At 44.0% G+C, this 19,164-nt stretch overlaps 1 protein-coding gene across 7 annotated transcripts in view; it reads right to left on the bottom strand.

Annotated features, from left to right (window-relative positions):
* Nucleotides 1-19,164, bottom strand: part of PDE1C (phosphodiesterase 1C) — a 1,852,914-nt gene that overhangs the window by 97,001 nt on the left and 1,736,749 nt on the right. For 2 of the 7 annotated variants that reach the window (XM_078688258.1, XM_078688259.1), the window contains one exon: nucleotides 4,839-8,817. The exons of the other annotated variants lie outside the window; for them this stretch is intronic. In XM_078688258.1, the coding sequence (XP_078544384.1) occupies nucleotides 8,804-8,817 (14 nt within the window). In that variant the 3' untranslated portion in view covers nucleotides 4,839-8,803. Of the gene's footprint in view, nucleotides 1-4,838; nucleotides 8,818-19,164 lie in introns of those variants that run through there. 7 annotated transcript variants of the gene reach the window in all.

The raw sequence follows: 19,164 nt of genomic DNA, 5'->3' as shown, positions 1-19,164 counted from the left end.
GTGAACTCAGGGCGCCAGTGCACGGACTGTCACGGGCCCTGGTAGTCCCACAGTGTTACCGAGCCTTCCTATTAGAGTTGGCTCATGAGATTCCCTTGGCAGGACACTTGGGTCAGGACAAGACCTTTACCCGGCTTGTCCCCCACTTTTATTGGCCTCGAATGAGGGTGGCGTCCGACACATACTGTCGGTTGTGCGTGTCATGCCAAGCCAGTGGGAAAACAGGAATGAAGCTGAAGGCTCCCCTGGAACCACTTCCCGTCGTTGGCACCCCCTTTGAAAGGGTGGGCATCGACATTGCCAGGCCCCTAGATCCACCAACATCATCCGGTCACAGGTTTATCCTGGTACTGGTGGATCACGCCACAAGGTATCCAGAGGCAGTTCCTCTGAGAACCATTACTGCACCGGTAGTGGCGAAGGCCCTGATGGGGATCTTTAACCGAGTGGGATTCCCCAAAGAAGTTGTGTCTGACAGGGGGACCAACTTCATGTCAGCGTATATGCGGGCAATGTGGAAGGAGTGTGGAGTGACCTACCGGTTCACCACTCCTTATCACCCACAGGCCAATGGCCTCGTGGAGAGGTTCAACCAAACCTTAAAGGGTATGATCAGAAGTCTACCCGAAAGCCTGCGGAGGAAATGGGACGTCCTCCTACCCTGTTTGCTCTTTTCCTACAGGGAAGTGCCACAGAAGGGAGTGGGCTTCAGCCCCTTCGAGCTTTTGTACGGGCACCCTGTACGTGGACCTCTCAGCCTGGTGAGGGACTCCTGGGAAAAGTCTCCCCGGAAAGTTCCCCAGGATGTGGTGAGCTACATGCTGGCCTTCCGAAGCCAAATGGCTAAGTTGTGGAAACAAGCTTCCGACAACTTGGAAGCCAGTCAAGCAGTTATGAAAGCGTGGTATGACCACAATGCTCACCCAGTGGAGTTGGAGCCTGGACAGAAGGTGTGGGTGATGGAGCCGGGGGAGCTGAGTGTTCTCCAGGACCGTTGGACAGGCGCCTATGAGGTATTGGAGAAGATGGGCAAGTCTACCTATCTGGTGGACGTAAGGACCCCTCGGCATCCGCATCGGGTGTTACATGCCAATCGCCTCAAGCCCCACTTCGAGAGGCCCGAAGTCATGTTGGTAATGGTGACTGACGGATCGGAGGAAGAGGACACAGAGTCTCTCCCCGACCTCCTTGCGTCTCAAGAAAAGGATGGGTCAGAGGAGGGAGTAAAACTCTCACCATCCCTGACTCCTGAGCAGCAGGAGGAATGTCGCAAGGTCCTGGGGACATTCGCTCCGCTGTTCTCCCTTGTCCCGGGTAGGACCCATCTGTGTACCCACGACGTGGACACAGGAGACAGCCCACCTGTGAAGTCAAAGTCTTACCGGCTGTCTGACAAGGTGAAGGCCAGCATCCGAAGCGAGGTAGCCAAGATGCTGGAGCTAGGAGTCATCGAACCTTCGAACAGGCCTTGGTCCAGCCTGGTGGTTTTGGTACCCAAAGCTGCCCCACCTGGCACCACACCAGAATTACGATTCTGTGTGGATTACCGAGGACTCAATTCGGTAACGAAAACCGATGCTCATCCGATCCCTCGGGCGGATGAATTGATTGACTGGTTGGGAGCTGCCCAATATCTCAGTACCATTGACCTCACTGCAGGGTACTGGCAGATTCCTATGACTGATGGAGCCAAGGAAAGGTCAGCCTTCTCCACACCTGATGGACACTACCAGTTCTGCGTTATGCCTTTCGGGCTCAAGAACGCTCCTGCCACTTTCCAGCAGCTGGTGAACACGATCCTCACCGGGATGGAGTCATTCTCTGTTGCTCACTTGGATGACATAGCTGTCTTCAGTAGCAGTTGGGAGGATCACTTGCAGCACTTGCAAGCCGTTCTCCAGGCCCTGGAACGGGCTGGCTTGACGATCAAGGCCAGCAAATGTCAGATTGGACAGGGGTCGGTAGTGTACTTAGGTCACTTGGTGGGCCGGGGAACGGTGTAGCCCCTTCAGGCGAAGATTGAGGCAATCATGGCCTGGAAACCCCCCAAGACCCAGACTGTGGTCCGAGCCTTCCTGGGCCTCAGAGGTTACTACAGACGGTTCATGAAGGGGTATGGCACTATCGTGGCACCCCTTACAGAACTCATGGCCAAAAAGCAACCCAGGAGAGTCATCTGGACGGAGGCTTGCCAGCGAGCCTTCGACACTCTGAAACAAGCATTGTGTAAAGCTCCAGTCCTGAAGGCTCCAGATTTTTCGAAAGAGTTCATTGTCCAGACAGATGCATCCGATATTGGCATTGGGGTGGTGTTATCGCAACTCGATGAAGAGGGTCTGGATCGACCCGTGGTCTTTTTGTCACGGAGACTGCTTCCCCGGGAACAGAGGTGGAGTACCATTGAGCGGGAAGCCTTTGCGGTGGTCTGGGCACTGAAGAAGCTGCGACCATACTTGTTTGGTTCACACTTCCTTGTTCAGACAGACCACCGACCCCTTCGCTGGCTCATGCAGATGAAGGGGGAAAACCCCAAACTGTTGAGGTGGTCTATCTCCCTACAGGGAATGGACTTTCGGGTGGAACATCGGCCCGGAGTTGACCACGCCAATGCAGACGGTCTCTCCAGGTATTTCCGCCTTAGTGTTGAGGACTCCCAAGGGGTTGGGTAGTTCTCCCCACTTTCGGCTCGGGGGGATGCGTGTTGGACCCGTCTGCTTCTGAGAGTCCCCTCACCAATATGATTTCTTTTGTTCCCCTGAACCTCCCAAAATTTGCTGCTTTTTATTTGTCTACCAGGACCTTTTTGTGTGTTGTCTCATGGGGCTAGGTGTTCCTTGACACCCAGTTGCTGACAAGGTTTCTGGCACCTATGTACAAGGCGCCTGGCGAAACCTGTGAACATGAAAAGTGAGGTTGGCAACCTGTGTGTGTTTAACCTTAAAATGGTGGACACATATTTCCCTCATGTGAGTGACTCCCATTGGAGCCTCCTTGAACCCTGACCTTTTGAGGTTTTGGCGCCCTTTCTGGTTGGCGCGCTTTCCTGACAGGAATTTCATAACTTTCCTTAGGTACACAAAATGGCTGCTCCAGAGCCCCAGTACGGTGGCTCTGAGTGACCAAAAGATACCTCAAAAGTGCCATGCCATTGACACAGCCAGGGAAGGTTATAGAACCTTCTGGCTCGTGCCAGTACCTCAGGGCACTGGCTATATAAAGCCCAGTCCCTGGCGGCCATTTTAGATGTAATTCAGATTCCAGACTTGACACCAGAGTGACACCTGCCCTGCTGACCCCTGAGGTGGCTGAGAGCACAGGCAGTAGAGTGGCAAGGGTTAATAGCCTAATTCCTGACTGGCGTTCCAGTCAGGCGTGTTCCAGTAACCTTGCGCCTACAGCGCCTGCCCAGCTAGTGCCTCATTGCCCCAAAAGACTGTGGCCAAGTTTATGTGCCTCCCCGCCCCCCCCGGTGGCGAAATCGTGAAGAAAAGGCGAGTGGCGACCTTCCACAGTGCCCCCTTCGTGAATAGCGCTTATCGCGGGGGACTCGGACGTCTCCGAGCCCCACCGGCGTTGCGCGCTTCCTGGTTGTGCAGTGATCGAAGGTGAGGTGGTGCGCCGGGGCGGGGAGAGGCCGGCCTTCATTGGGCGGGATTAGCGTCTCTGCCCTTTCCCAGAGACCCGGGAAACTGTTGCCGTGGGTGGGACCAGCCCCCGTATGAGGAAGTCGGAGGGAGGTCCGTGAAGCCCCTGAGAACCCTGATGCTGGCGTAGGAAGTGCTGTGCCCCGACTGAATCGCTATTCGATTGCAGCCGTGGTGAGGTGGGTCGTTTTCCCTGGAGGGGTGCCGCGTTATCAAGGAACTGTGCACCGGCGTTGATTTGAGCGAGCGCTGAGACTGAGTGACCCCGCTGGCAGCCGTTCGTTCGTCTACTGACTTCGAACTGTGCTACCCTGGTGCCTGCGATATTGCCGTAGGCTCAAGTAAACCACACCGGCAAGCGGACATCCTTCCCCGGTGGCAGCGGAGGGCCAAATGTCATAATTACCGTGTTTCCTTGTCTTTAGGTACACGCGCATGGGCCCGCGTGAACATAAAAGAGTCCCCAGTGCACCGTGAATCCAGAGAAGCCCGCATGCATTCCCCATGATTCCACAAGTACTGTTATCCTTTTCAAAGTGGGTTTATCTTGCAAATGTAAACTTCCTGATTTATTTAATTGGTGGCACCGATACCAGAATGAAAATGTGGTTATGCATGTAAATGAACCAGGCTTTATTATTCCATGTATTGGTGATATATAAACCTGATATTCATTTTATTTATTGATAGAGCTATTCCTAATATTTATGCAACACCAGTGTTCCTGAAGTCCTATTTACTGTATTTATTCTCAACCTGAATCCCAGAGTGCTGTAACAAATGAAATGTGAATGTGCTTCCCCAATTGATCCCTATTTACAGCAGAGAACTTTTATATAAAGGAATCGTATTTTTCTACAGCAGTGGTGTGGTGTCCTTCTTTTTGGTGTGACTGTGCAGGGGGTTATTATTGGGTCAGAGCCGGCTTAGCCCTACAGCCTTCACTGCCTTGACACTTGAGCCAAGCTACCACCTTTGTGCTGGGCTTGCCCATCGCAGGTCCAACAGTCACACATTATTTTATTTATTTATTTGTAAAGCGCAATATTCATCCTGACGGATATCACGGCGCTGTCTTGCGGAACACATGGTGGTTTATATTGGGTGCCTTCGACTGCCCACACTTACGTCGTAAGAAAAAGCTGGGTTTTTATTTTTTTCCTGAAAGTTACATATTCCTCAGTGAGACGTAGGTCTTGGTGTAATTTGTTCCAGTGCTTAGCCGCCAGGTATGAGAATGATCGGCCTCCTGCTCTTACTTTCTTTATACGTCTGGGCCTGGCTAGTGCTTGCATTATTGACACCCCTTGCAGAGTAGCAGTCTGATACTTCTGACAGCACTCTCACACACTAGTAGTCTCACTATATCGACATCACTCTAACATCCCTCACAATGTAACAGTCTCACACCACTTCTAAAAGAATTTCCACACTCATTATAGACTAGCAGGCACACATCACTAGAAGCTCTCTGATATCCATCACGGACTAGTAATCAAACAGTTCTGACATCATTGTCAGGCCTCTCGCAAAAAAAATATTGTCTGCTGTATTGTTCAATAGGACCAGGCAGCCATGTTTACATTTGTATGGAATGGGGGGAAGGGCGCTGCCGGATGAGTCACTAATGTGTCCATCGAGGGAAATCCAAACAGGGCATTGCTGAAACAAAATTCATTTGCAAGACATGCAAGTTACACACATATGTGCCAATCATGAGAGCTTCTTGGTAAAAAGCCATAAGGTGATCTTTATGTGTCGGGCTCATTAGTGCAAGTCTGAAAGGAGCTTGCAGGAGGCTGTAAATGAGAATAGGATGTCTGAAGATGCTTATGTGGAGTCGGAAAAGCATTGTTTGATTTTCTTTGTATGTTGTGTATTGTTTATATTAATCTATAATGAATTGATCATGCTCAATACTGGGTGTTGCATTATTTGCCCTGATTGTTTTGACAAAGAGTGGGTTCCACTTGCAGATTTTGTGATGGCGATGACTTGCTGATTGATAAGAATAGTAATTGAAAGTAAGTAGACGACATGCATCCTCAGTCAGAAGAAACATTCGAGCTTGTTGGAATTACTGTGGCATACACCAAGTTCAAAATGCTGGAAGAAAGGAAGAATTTCATTTTATTGACACGGCGTGACCTTCTTGTGATGTATACACTAGGGAGTGATTCAACTCTAGGCAATTATCGGATTTTAAGGTGCAAATTTAGTGCAAGTGAATGGTGCCTGATTGAGATCACTGCAGACTAAAGCCCTCCAGGCAGTGCAAGATCCTACTAGCCATCCACTATTTAGGCTGGTGATCAGATAGTTCAAATGTTCTTCCTGTTTAATCTCTGGTCATCCTGTGGAGACTACCAGCCAGCAGGGCCGGATTGCATGTTTCCTCGGGAGGCTGGAAGGGTGGGGGTCGTTTTTTTATGGTGGGGGCTGCTCTTGTTACTGGGGCCTGGTTTTGCAATGGTGCGGCAATATCACACCCCAGCAACAATAGTAGCAGTTAACACTTGCACACTCCCCTCCACAGATCCCCCTACCCCCCTCCTCCCCCGGGCAGCTGGTCCAACATAATTGCCAAGGCTGCTTTGGGTTTTCAGTCAGGCCCTTCCAGCCAGGGTAAGGATAGTGGCTTTTTCAAATGGACACTCACCCACTGAGAAGTGTGCTGAGACAACCAACTCAAATCCCATAGATCACAGATCTATCCATCATATTATAATAAATTGTATGAATTGTGACTGTTGCCAACCTAGCCAGAATCACGCAGAGGATCACTAGGGTAAAAACAACCCATACAAAAAATGTAAGCTCTGGCTCTTTCACCACCAACCAGAAGAACATACTTTAGGAGGGCATTTTTCTTTTTCTTGCTTTGAATCTCTGCTATCTACCTGTTTCACTCCGACAATGGTGGTTGCCGAGGGGAGCCTTGCTTGGCATAAGCTTTGTTATATCAATTCATATTTCCATGTTTGCATTGGTCTTCCATGTACATCTGAATAGGTACGCATGCTGACCTTTAATTGTTTACATCTACTAAATGCCAAAAGCAAAAAAACATAGATGAAGGAGTAGGTCAAAATGCACAACATATCTAGAATTATTTGACCAAGTTCCCTCGGGTTGGCACAGATCCAATATTCAAGAAGGATGACTAGAGAGCATTAAGCTCTTTCGTTGCCCTTAAACATTGGGTAATGTATGTCTGAATGCAGGTGGCTTCGATTGATGGGGAAGGCTGCCATGTTTGATCTAATGGTCACATGACTGGGTTTTTGTTGCGATGCCAAGCAAGACAGTTCTTCCGGATTGTGATAACTAGAATTGACAAGACCCCATCTACGTCCTTAGCGTGTACACAAGGACTGCAATAAAGGTGTTACATTTCTTAAATGCTTTGACAGGACACTCTTATCTAATGTTTTTGGGACAAATCCTCTAAGTTTGGATATCATTTTTACCATTCAGTTATTTAATGGAAAAACTCTATATCGTGACCTGCGTTGCTGTCCAGAAATACTGGCCTTATAGAATACAATGTGTGAATTTGTGTTGAAGGAATGGGGTGGATGATTTATTTCGTTTGTGACTGATATAAAAAATGTGTCTTGAAATTGCTCCTATATTTGCTATTCCTACAACATGGCGCTCCCACATTGATGGACTTATCTCTTTTGCATAATCCTACCACTGTGGCGTGGACCTGTCTCACTTCCAAGCCCAAGTATTCAGCTGGACTGATCTCATTTTATAGACATTAACTTCCCTTTTAAATGTCACGAAATGCTCCTAAACCAGGTCATTGTTTCATATATGCTTTGATTCTGGGTAACTGACTACACTGAATGAATGCAATGTGCACAGTATTTGTATCTGTTACCAGAAGGTGAGAGTTGGAATGGAAGCAAAAGATTGAATAGAAATAAATCAAAACATACACAAGAGAGCGTAAACTCTCCTCAACCATCATTTGCCCCCACTAACGTGTGTGTCAAAATATACAATAACAAAAAAACCAGCAGAGACAGTAATCTCTCCTATGGCGCCATTTGCACCCACTCAGGTGTGCATGCCTTTAGTAATCACGTTTCCAACCTGTGTTTGAATGGCTTCTGCACGTAATTCACTGAAATATCTATTTTGACATGGCATTGTACTGCCACATGAAGTGAAACATAGGCTACATGGTATTGCATTAAAAAAAACAGGAAGAGAGACCGTCTGGGCATTTATAACCTATAAATATATTGTGTTAACATCAAAAAAAACATTTTTGTAATTGGACTTTTTAGTATTGTGTAAGGAAGGGCCAAAGAAAAAATAATCCAGTGCATTCCATTCATAACGTTCAGCGGTGAGTTCCTTTACTCCAACCTAGATCCAAAAAACAATTAGGTAAAGAACACACTGTAGTTCAAAAAACAACGTTGTGACTCTAACTTGCTAGCTTCATGTGGTGACCTGTCTCAACTGACACCACAGACCAATTTTGGAAGACCTCGTAAAGAAAATGCCCTGCCTCAAAACGGACAATCAACCGAATTCCAAGCAACGTTAGTGAATTAATACATTTTTTTTTACTAAATGCACAAACAAAAATAAAATCATCAGCGATAAAATAGATTTGTCTAAGAGATAGTTACAAAAACAATGAAAATGCACCCTATTGGATAGTGTCAAAATTTGCCTCCATTTTGTTTCTCCACAATTCTTCATCAGTCAAGAGCTTCAGGTGTCAAACGCTCCGTCTTTACCAACACAGTCAGACAGCACCGCGTGCGCTGTCTCATTTTCTTCTTTACCATGTGAAAGAACCATCTGGATTCTAAAGCATACTAGTGCAGTTCTCTTCAGATGCGCCATTTTACTGTGTTAGGCTTCCAGAGCCAGAGCTGTACAAAGCAACAGGCAGGGGGTAGCGGGGGCTGCAATAAGTCATCCTATTCTCTTTGCCTGTTGTGCAAAAGCAGAGTCATTTTGTCTTTTTTTTGTAGAGAAAAAAAAGAACATTAAAAACACTAAAAAAATAACTGTGAAGTAGCCAGTGGGAAGAGTGTTTGACAGCTGTATATAATGTCTTCCCAAGAAATAGTTCTTTTGTGGAAGAATGGAGAAGCTCAGCTAAAATGGCGAAATATAATGCAGCCAGTTTACTCTTCAGTATCTGGAAAAAAAAGAAAAAGAAAAGCGTCAATGTGGCTGTTTCCCTCTCAGCGTCCAAGGAGAGGGAGTGCTGGGAAGGTAAATGAAGGTTGTTAGTTACAAACATGGCTGTCGCCGGGCAGACCTAATTCTCACAGCTTGATAACAGCAGATGTCTGAGGATTGATGGAAATGGAAGGATGAAAAGCCTGAACAAGAGGCCCGGTACCAAGGGAACAACACGACCTTATTTCACTTAGTGTATACCACATTTATATTGCATGATCATTGAGGCACAATCTAGTTGCAAAATGACACTTTTGTTGTGGTTGCAATGATAAACTGAGACAAAGATATATTGTCTGAAGTCTCCTGCTGTAGATTTTGCTTAAAGGAAGCTATATTTGATAAGAGAAAAGTTAGGCAGCCTTGGTCCCTCCCGAATGGTAGAATCCAGTGTAAGTGAGCAAAACTGCTTTAAAAAGCGGCCGTTCTAAAGTGACTTAAAAAATTCCAGTTTTTACAGAATATCATATAAAGACAGATGGCTTTGTTTGCAGGGTGGTTGCGAATGTCTTAAAATGTTCTCTTTGTCCCATTCACTATTTTAAAAGTGAATAACATTCAATGGTACTCTGGGGAAGACACCCAACCCATGCAGATGGACAACCCTTTCCACCAACTCTATATAAGAACCCTACATTTTAAAAGTGCGCACATAGTGAGGTTTATGAGCTACAATGCTCCGGAAATTTCTGCAAATCCAGAGGCTACATTGGCTGGTGCACAGTGGGCAAGATTGCCTGACAAGTCTTTCAAACAAAAATCACAGTGGAGGCTAGATCAAAATCATACTGTTTCTTTACACTTTGCTGCACTAAGGACTTGAATATTGACTTCTGTGCCCGAAGGCTGGCAAATAACTACTGGCATACATGTCGTTTTTTAGTTGTTGTTTTCAGAGCTTAATTTGAGCAGTGGTTTTCCTTTGCTCAGCACTCAATTGCCAATACCAGTACTTATGACAGTCTGCCACATGGTTGCGCTGTTTGTCTAAATTAAAGATGAGCACACAACAATTGTTTATTAATTAAATTAACATTTAACAGGACTAATACCTGCCACCCAAGAAATTACTTTGCTCCGGGGACTTAGAATAGTCTGACTTGTCACTCTTGTGGGAGTGTGATGGTTAGTAGTTGTGTTGGTACTGTCACTGGCAGAGGCATTGGGTGGTGCATGCTGCAGTAGGCTCACAAGGTGGGCCCTGGCACCTATAGTTTTACATGCTAATCACTAGCTGTTTTATATAAAGGTCTGCACAAAAGGAAAGCCATTGTGGTGTATCAATATAGGGTTGGAACAGGAGGGTTTGAAGAGGAAGAAATTCAGGTAGGCATAATTGTGATGAGTCCTGGCACCCCACAAAGAGCAGATGTGGAGGGTCCTTATCACTGTTGTGCGCTGTATGTGGGTGAATTCAAAGTAGAGTTGCTGATGTCTGGGAATTCAGAGAGAAGCCTCGTTAATGAAGGGACCGCCCCACAAATCTCAAATAATATGGCTTCTTATAATTTATGAAAGTGTCTTGTCGCAACTCTCTCAAGGCTGTGCCCCCCAAACTGCAAAAAACAAAAGTGTGAGACAAGTAGATCACTAGTGCAGACAAACTTCGGAAGCAGACAGGAGGGGTGTTTGATAGTCAACAGATGAGAGTTTACAGGGAGCCGTTGCTGGCAATCTGTGAGGCATACATGGAATTCCATGTTAAATGAAGTTTAGATGTTAAAACTAGCAAGTGTCATTGGAAAGTGTGGGTAGGTTTTGCAGCAGAATAGCCCAGCAGAGTTATTCCGGTCACCATAAATTGTTCACTATAAACACAAAAAACACATTGAAGGTCATTATGAGTTTTGGGTGGGATGGGAGCACTGATGTAAATCAAGTGGTGGTGCCGCCCAACTCGCAGTTGACCCTATTCTATCTAGAATTAGGGTAAGTATTTGGTTTACACCGATATGAAACTTTGAGATGATAACCTGTCTGCCATAGAGTCATCAAGCCATAGGGCCTTATTATGAGTTTGAAGGTGCAGGAGTGGAACCGCCCCTCTCATGGACCGCCAGACCCATGTACTAACTGCACGCCAGATCAGGAGTGTTCTTCTGTCTGGCGGGTGGCTCTTTGGCGTTCCCAGGGCAGTGCCTATGAAATAGGCACCACAATTGGAACATCAAAGGCAGTACCTGCACAAAAAGGACTGCTGCAGTCCCTGCCCTGCAGGTACTGGTGTGCATGCACACAGGGGGGCACATGCTTGGCTTCCCTGTGTGCATCCACATGGCATGAGCTGTAGGGCCCCCTTCATTTCCTCACCAAGTGCGATGGTCCCAGGTCAGCCCAATCACCCTAGTCATAATAGAATGGTCAGGAGACCGCCACCACGAGCCTGTGAGTCTGGCAGTTCGTGGACCACCAGACTCGTAATGACCCCCATAGTAATGCTCATTTAGGGTAGGGCAACCATCAATTAGAAATAAAAGAAAATAAAAATTACATAATTTAACAAGTTATGCAAATATATAAATATATATACTTTTATATGTATATATAAATATATATATTACGATCACTCCACCATACACAGATCGGAGCAGACACTGAAGCAAATTTGCTCTCGCTCGTCCAAAGTCCAAACATTTCCCTGCTTTTGCTAGCACTGCAAAAGCAGGGGAATGTTTGGACTTTTGACAAATTAGATACTCCTACTCCAACGTAAGCAAAACAAGGGAAAATTTGAGACTTTGGAGGGGTTGAATTTACTCTTTCTACTCCACTGTAATCAACAATAGGGAAGGCGTTTGAATTTGGAGGGGTTAGATTTACTATTCATATCTAACTAACAGTAAAGAAGGGGTTGGGCATTAGAGGGGTTAACTTCACACAATGCAAGTGAAACAGCTATGTACCAAAAAAGGGTTAAATAAATAAATATATATATATCCCGGCATGAAGTAGAGGCTGTCAAACGAGGCGGTCCATTCACGGGGTACCGGAGACCCTAAAATATGCAAATTCACACCCTTCCATAGTAACGGAGAGACAAGCGGACACCTTGGAATGTTGCAGGAAATTGTGATCTATTGCTGCAGAAAAAAAAACGCGTTTCAGCTTTCGCCTTGGTCACGCTGGAAACGCTTAGTACCATAACAGTATATATACTGAATAACCAGTCAAAAATAGAAAGAGGACTAATACCCCACCCTAGTGCAAGTACTGGCGCCATCTTAACATGGTGTTTTTTTAATAAAGTTTGTACAGTACAAAAACGATACAATTGTTCTTGGCATTGATAATTCTGTCATATGATCATACATTTATAAATGGTTTGCTCCTGAAAGTACATGTTTGTATAGAAGATGTGTAATTCATCCACATAATAAACTGTGCATTGTAGTGCGAACAACTGACATGATTTACGCACAAAGCTGTACAATCGAGCCTAGTGTCTCAATAATGACAGTGCGCAGTGACCATATTCCTTCAGAGTAGAGCAGAGAGTGATCTCTATCTCCCTTAGATAACTAGCCTCTGAGCTACAATTGCGTTTTGCCCGCAGTCGTTCACCATAGGGTATGCTGTAGTCGCCCACTGGGGCTTGATTTTTGTGGACTTTGCATACTTTTGTCTCAAGATATACGCCCACTTAGGCAAGACTGCTCTACTCTGAAGGAATATGGTCACTGCACATGCACGGTGCTCAACAACGTCATTATTGAGACACTAGGCTCGATTGTAAAGCTTTGTGCGTAAATCATGCATTGGTGTCCCTTATATTTAATAGGAGACATCGCATATTACTGTAATGCTGCTAGAACAATATTTTTATTTACCATCAGTTGTTCGCACTACAATGCGCAGTTTATTATGTGGATGAATTACACATCTTCTATACAAAAATGTACTTTCAGGAGCAAACCATTTATACATTTATAATCATATGACAAAATTATCAATGCCAAGAACAATTGTATCGTTTTTTCATTATATAAACTTTATTAAAAAAACACCATGTTAAGATGGCGCCCGTACTTGCACTAGGGTGGGGTATTAGTTCTACTTTTGACTGGTTATTCAGTATATATGCTGTTATGGTACTAAGCGTTTCCAGCGTGACCAAGGCAAAAGCTAAAACGCGTTGTTTTTTCTGCAGCAATAAATCACAATTTCCTGCAACATTCCAAGGTGTCCGCTTATCTCTCCTTTACTCTGGAAGGGTGTGGAATTGTATATATATATATATATATATATATACATATATTGACAAAGCCTGCTGCGCAGGCGAAACGCGTCTCTCTTGTCATGTGGGGTCGCAGGAGACCTGAAGCTCAATAAATAAGCCTTATTCTTACCTGCCTCGTGTACGTACCTCTTCTTGCTGGGAGTAGGATTGTCTTTATATATATATATATATATATATATATATATATATATATATATATATATATAACGCTCAGTTTCCCACAAATAAAGGTCCAGAAATAGGCACTCACGGGGTTATGCTGCAGCCATCATAGGTTTATTTTCATCATTTTAGGCGCAGAACATGAAAAACGACGCATTTCGGCTATGCCTTAGTCTAGTATTTCATCAATTAAACGCCATTGAAGCATACATTTTTAAAGCTTAGCATCATAGCGGTCACATGATTAAAAAAACGTCATGAAAGTCATAGAAGGACTAACAAGTTCATTCAGTGGCGGCCATCTTAGCACTGTACAATGCAACTTTATCGATTTGCCTCAATTGTAACAGTAACATGATTTCACAAGTATATCACTCGTATTAATCAATATTTACTTACCAGGCTATCAAAGCTACTTTATACTTTGAGCCGGTAATTAAACAAAAAACAACTTAATGTTGTCTTACTCACTCATGCCATGTATCGGCTATTATGCTGATGGCTGCAGCATAACCCCGTGAGTGACTATTTCTGGACCTTTATTGGTGGGAAACTGAGCGTTATATGTACGCGGCTGCACCGCCGCGTTTCAAGGCACCCGTCTTTAAATTGCGCTGTTTAAAGGTGCGCATGGAGTGAGGATATATATATATATATATATATTCACTGAAAAAACCATAGGTTATAGACCATATATAGTTAGGAATTAGCATTTAGAAAACCTTATTTTACTCACACAAAACCATTGAAATTCCATATATAGTTAGTTGCACTAACTATATATCGCGCACCCGCAATCCACTGCTGATGATGTCACATATTACATCATTCATGACATGGTCAGTGACATCACTGATGACATCACTGATGACATCATCTAGTGTCTGTGTGTTTTTGTAAAGTTTAAATACGTTTTACATATTGAAGAATGACTGGATGGATGGAAGACTGAGTGTGTGTGTGGCTGGCTGGGAGGTGTGTGACGCTGTGCATATCAATGTGTACTTGTATCAGTGATTGTATAAGAGAGTAAGTATGTGTTAGTATATGTGTGAAAAGTATGGTGTTCTGTGTTTAACTATAGATGAGGAAATCGAAGTGTGATTGATTCTTCACAGGACAGACTAGGTGTATGAGTGCATATGATAGTGTTCTAATAATAACTGACTGTATGTATGAGTAATTGTATGGGTGAATGAGTGAATGTGTGTGTAGACGTACGAATCAGTGAGTGCGTATGTAGTAACTGGTATGGGTGTGTCATGATGTCATCAGTGATGTCATTTGAGATGTCATCAGTGATGTCATTTCAGATGTCATTAGTGATGTCATCAGTGATGTCACTGAAGTATGGTGTTCTGTGTTTAACTGTATAGATGAAGAAATGGAAGTGTGATTGATTCTTTACAGGACTGACTTGGTGTGTGAGTAACTCCATGGATGAGTGGCAGTGTGTGACTGTCTGCATAGGTGTATGAGTGCATATGATAGTGTTGTAATAATGAGTGACTGTATGTATGAGTGATTGTATGGGTGAATGAGTGAATGTGTGTGTAGACGTAGGAATCAGTGAGTGCGTATGTAGTAACTGGTATTGGTGTGTCATGATGTCATCAGTGATGTCATTTGAGATGTCATCAGTGATGTCATCAGTGATGTCATTTGAGATGTCATCAGTGATGTCACTGACCATGTCATGAATGATGTAATATGTGACATCATCAGCAGTGGATTGCGGGTGCGCGATATATAGTTAGTGCAACTAACTATTTATGGAATTTCAATGGTTTTGTGTGAGTAAAATAAGGTTTTCTAAATGCTAATTCCTAACTATATATGGTCTATAACCTATGGTTTTTTCAGTGAATTTTCAAGGTTTTGTAAATGCTAATTCCTAACTATATATGGTCTATAACCTATGGTTTTTTCTGTGAATTTCATTGGTTTTTTAACAGCTAATATCTGTAGCTGTAAAATGTATTCTTCTTTAAATCCAAAAATATATTTTATATGTTTATGAATATTTTTTTTTTTAAATATTTTGTTTTCTTCGTTCCCGCTTCGCGAATCGGGAAGCTTCCCGTTAGCTGACCTTGATGCCGCGAAATAGACCGCGAGCCGGTAAACGTTTCTTTACCGCAAGTGCCGCGTTAGAAAACAACATCGTGACGCCTCCCTTCCGCATGACGTTTCACGTTGTCGCGTGATACGTCATATGACGTGCTACGTTAGCGAACTGGTACGCGAAGCGAGTCGCAAAGCGCAGGTTTCTGGAAGCAAACCGGGAGGCCCTGCAAAGCGCTTAACGTAAACACAGCAAGTCATGTGACTTGGTAATAACACTTTTCATTGGTTCATTTCACTTTTGGTTTCCTAATGATGTAAGACTAGGTCATATAATCTAAAATGAACACTTTTGATTGGTTGAGAACTCTTGTTTTTCCCAAATGATGAAAATCCCTCCTTCTTTCCTCACTCTGACTTTCATCATTGTGAGAGAAAGACCCTTTGTGATCACTGAGCAATGGCTTCTTTAGTAGCTTCAGCTGGTGCTTCCCCACCACCTCCACCACATCCAAGGAAGAGTGGACCACCTGCTCAAGTTATAATTCAACAAGAAGAGGAAGAAGAGGAAGAGGAAGAAGAGCAAGAAGAGAGGCAGTTTTTGCCTGAGCAGCCCAGGACGTCTCACCGGAAAGAAAACTTCATTTGGCAATTTTTTAAAATTCCCAAAGGTCAGAAAAAAGTAAATGCAAGATACGTAACTTGCCTTATATGTCAAGATAGACTGTCCAGAGGGACCGACAAAAAATACAGTTTCGGAAACTACACAATGCATCGCCATATGACTAGGTGGCATCCTAACAACTACAGTGCTGCACAGTTTCGGAACGACCTAGATAATCTCCCTATTATGGCCAGAAGATCTGTTGTACCGGAAGTAACGGGACCAGAGGGCAGGGAGATGGTGCCAAATATACAAATGAGATTTGGTGAAGTAAAACACATCTGCGTATATTGCGATGGATTCATTTGCTACGGAGAAAGAAGCATCACTCTGATCAACAGAGCTATTGACTATCATATGCAAGTTTGTACGAAACGCCCAAAATAATAAATACTTTTTTTTTGTTTTGTTGCTCCTGTTGAGCCCTTTACAATGAATCGTTTTCATTGCCCCCTCCAAGAAAAACCCCAAAAAATATAAAACTGTTCAGAAAAATTCAAAAAAAGTAAAAAAATGTTCCGAAAAATAATAAAAAAAATATAAAACAACAAAAACAATAAAAAAAAAAGTTCTTTTCAGAACTACCTCCCCGTTATTAAAAAATTGGTACAATATTTGGAACTGTGCCAACCTCTATTTCTCTTAGTTCGCTTCCCAGTTCGCTCGCCGGTACGCGAACCGGAAGCGAACCAAAAACAGTAAGTATAAGGGAAGGAAACAGACACTTATGTTAAAAGAAAGACAGCTATAGGGGAGTAAACTAGAGATACTATTACCCGTAATCCACTGCTGATGATGTCACATATTACATCATTCATGACATGCTCAGTGACATCATCAGCAGAGGATTGCGGGTTTTTTGGCAACGTGCCTTATCCACGGTTTAATAACGCTGCCTTTTGCTTTATATAAGTTTTCAAATTGTATGAAATATATACCAATAGGTCGTTATGAACCATTAGGTAGTGCTTTTCTTCATGAGGTCTGGTCGCTTCCATACACATACAGATGTTTCAAAGATGATCAAGAAGTTTATCTGAATGGAGAGGAATGCACTGAGACGCCAGATCATTCACTAATGTGTAGGCACATACAGTTACACGGTTCATGCAACAAACACCGACCAAATATGGCTTGCGTGTTGCAAGGCACGCCAGTTCCTGCTATCATCCCCACGTTCAAGTTGTTGGAAAATGGTAGTTATTTGATGCTCAATAATGAAGATTGTTCTGAGTTAATTAAAAGTATTCCTTTTATCGTAACAGTAAGTGAACGGGTTATTTGCTGCAGAAATGTTCTATTTCCTCCCACACATGAACATAGGGAGTTTTCAATCTGGCCACAAATACCAACCTTGGGACAGATTTCAACGGCATGGCAAGAATAAGAGCTCTTTTGTCTCAGAGAGAGGTGGCCTTGAGTTCGGCCCGTGAAACTTTCGTGCTTCACATAGCGAACACCCGTACAGAGGTGCAGACCTTTTCAATTCAGATTTGCCTTTCAATTTCAGCAAGATGGTTCCGACTATCTTTAACGCATCCTCCACAAAGGCCCTGGCGCACTTTTTTAAAGTTGTTACCAGTGGTCTCGTGACTTCATTTGAGAAAATCTTTGGAGTCATCCCTGCTTCCTTTCATTCTATTTTCTCCACTCTGGTTCGTGGATTGGCATTTTTACTTGCATTACCAGCGGACGCTCTTGTGCTTTTTTACATTTTTAAATATGGATGTCCCTCCTATGCAACCTCCCACCCTGCAGCTGCTGACACTGTTCCGCAATCGCATGCTAGAATATTATGGCACAATGCCGTTGGCGATATTAAGCACGGCATATGGATTATCTTTTCGATTCTCCTACTTCACCTGTGTCCAGCCTGTATTTCACTGCCTGACCTGTGATTTCGATTGGGCCATTGATTTGTGTCTCTGCGGACCGGTTTCTCCTGACGTCGACTTTAATCAGCTGATGACTCCTATCATTACTCACGAGTTGGTTTGTCCTGGCGAAAGGATTATGGCTGTGGCATTGATGCATGGACTACTTGGTCCCTGGAATTTACTGGCGGCAGCACAGTCTTTCTTGGAACAGAGCTTTCTTGAAAACCCACCGAGCTGTCCTCTGATGGTGATAGAGGATCCGGTGCTGGGAGAGCACGTATGTTCTTTTCCGCTTTTAAATTGGATGGCTGAACTGTTTTCGGATGAAGACGGTGACTTCCTATTGGAGGCTGTTGCAGCTTATTTTGCATACACAGTTATGTCATAGACCTTTTTCATGTTTGATATGCTGAGTACTAGCATTTCATTGACAATTCATTGACTTATTTGTCAAGTTTTTATTATTTACCTTCCCTATTGGCTTAAGACTCGATAAAGTACTTGGCTGTTTTATTTTTCATTAGCATTAAATTTTCCTAGTTTTTAATGCTTTACCTTGCGGACCGTCCACATATAAACTTGCAATCTGCTCTCATGAGATGGCACTTCTATTATCTTATTCAGTTCGTTTCCGGATCATGGGGAGGTGTCATCTAGGTCCTGGATATCTTTACACCGTGTTAAGTTACCATGGGCTCATTACCGGTTTAAACGCCATTTTTCCTTTTTTGCAACTTCTGCACACGACACTTAGTTGTTGCTTTAGCTTTCCACCTAGTAGTTCATCGTGGTTTACATGAGAATAATATGTTATTGCTCTACTATCTGCTTTGCTTGTTAAACTATATCTGTACAGCGAGTGCTAAAGTTTCAAGAACAACACGATACAGAATTGTTATGAGGTCTGATCTCCACGACTTCATACTCATAACATAAGTGCAACTTCTGCCAATTCTGGGCATGAGGCGGGTTTTATATTGCTTTGCCGAACACACATACACAACAGTTGATGCGGTTCACATGAAGAGAGAGCTGGTGTATGCTGATGTGATTCCTTCAAATGTAAGACACTAAAGTATGGGCACGTCCTAAACCAACACAAAGAGACCTTCTTAGCAAATAATATAATATGTGTATTAGGGAGGGTGAGATATAAGCAGCCGCGGGCCGTGGAGGGAGTTACGGTGAGGCAGGGAGGCGGGGAGGGGGAGAAGCAGGGTGGAGCCCTCTCTACCTTGCCCCTCCCCCTCCCCGCCTCCCTGCCCCACCGTAACGCCCTCCACGGCCCGCGGCTGCTTA

Source organism: Lissotriton helveticus, chromosome 4_1, assembly GCF_964261635.1.
Source record: "Lissotriton helveticus chromosome 4_1, aLisHel1.1, whole genome shotgun sequence".
Lineage (NCBI taxonomy): Eukaryota > Metazoa > Chordata > Amphibia > Caudata > Salamandridae > Lissotriton > Lissotriton helveticus.
Note: the sequence above shows the minus strand (reverse complement) of the source record. Positions and strands in the feature narration are given on the sequence as shown.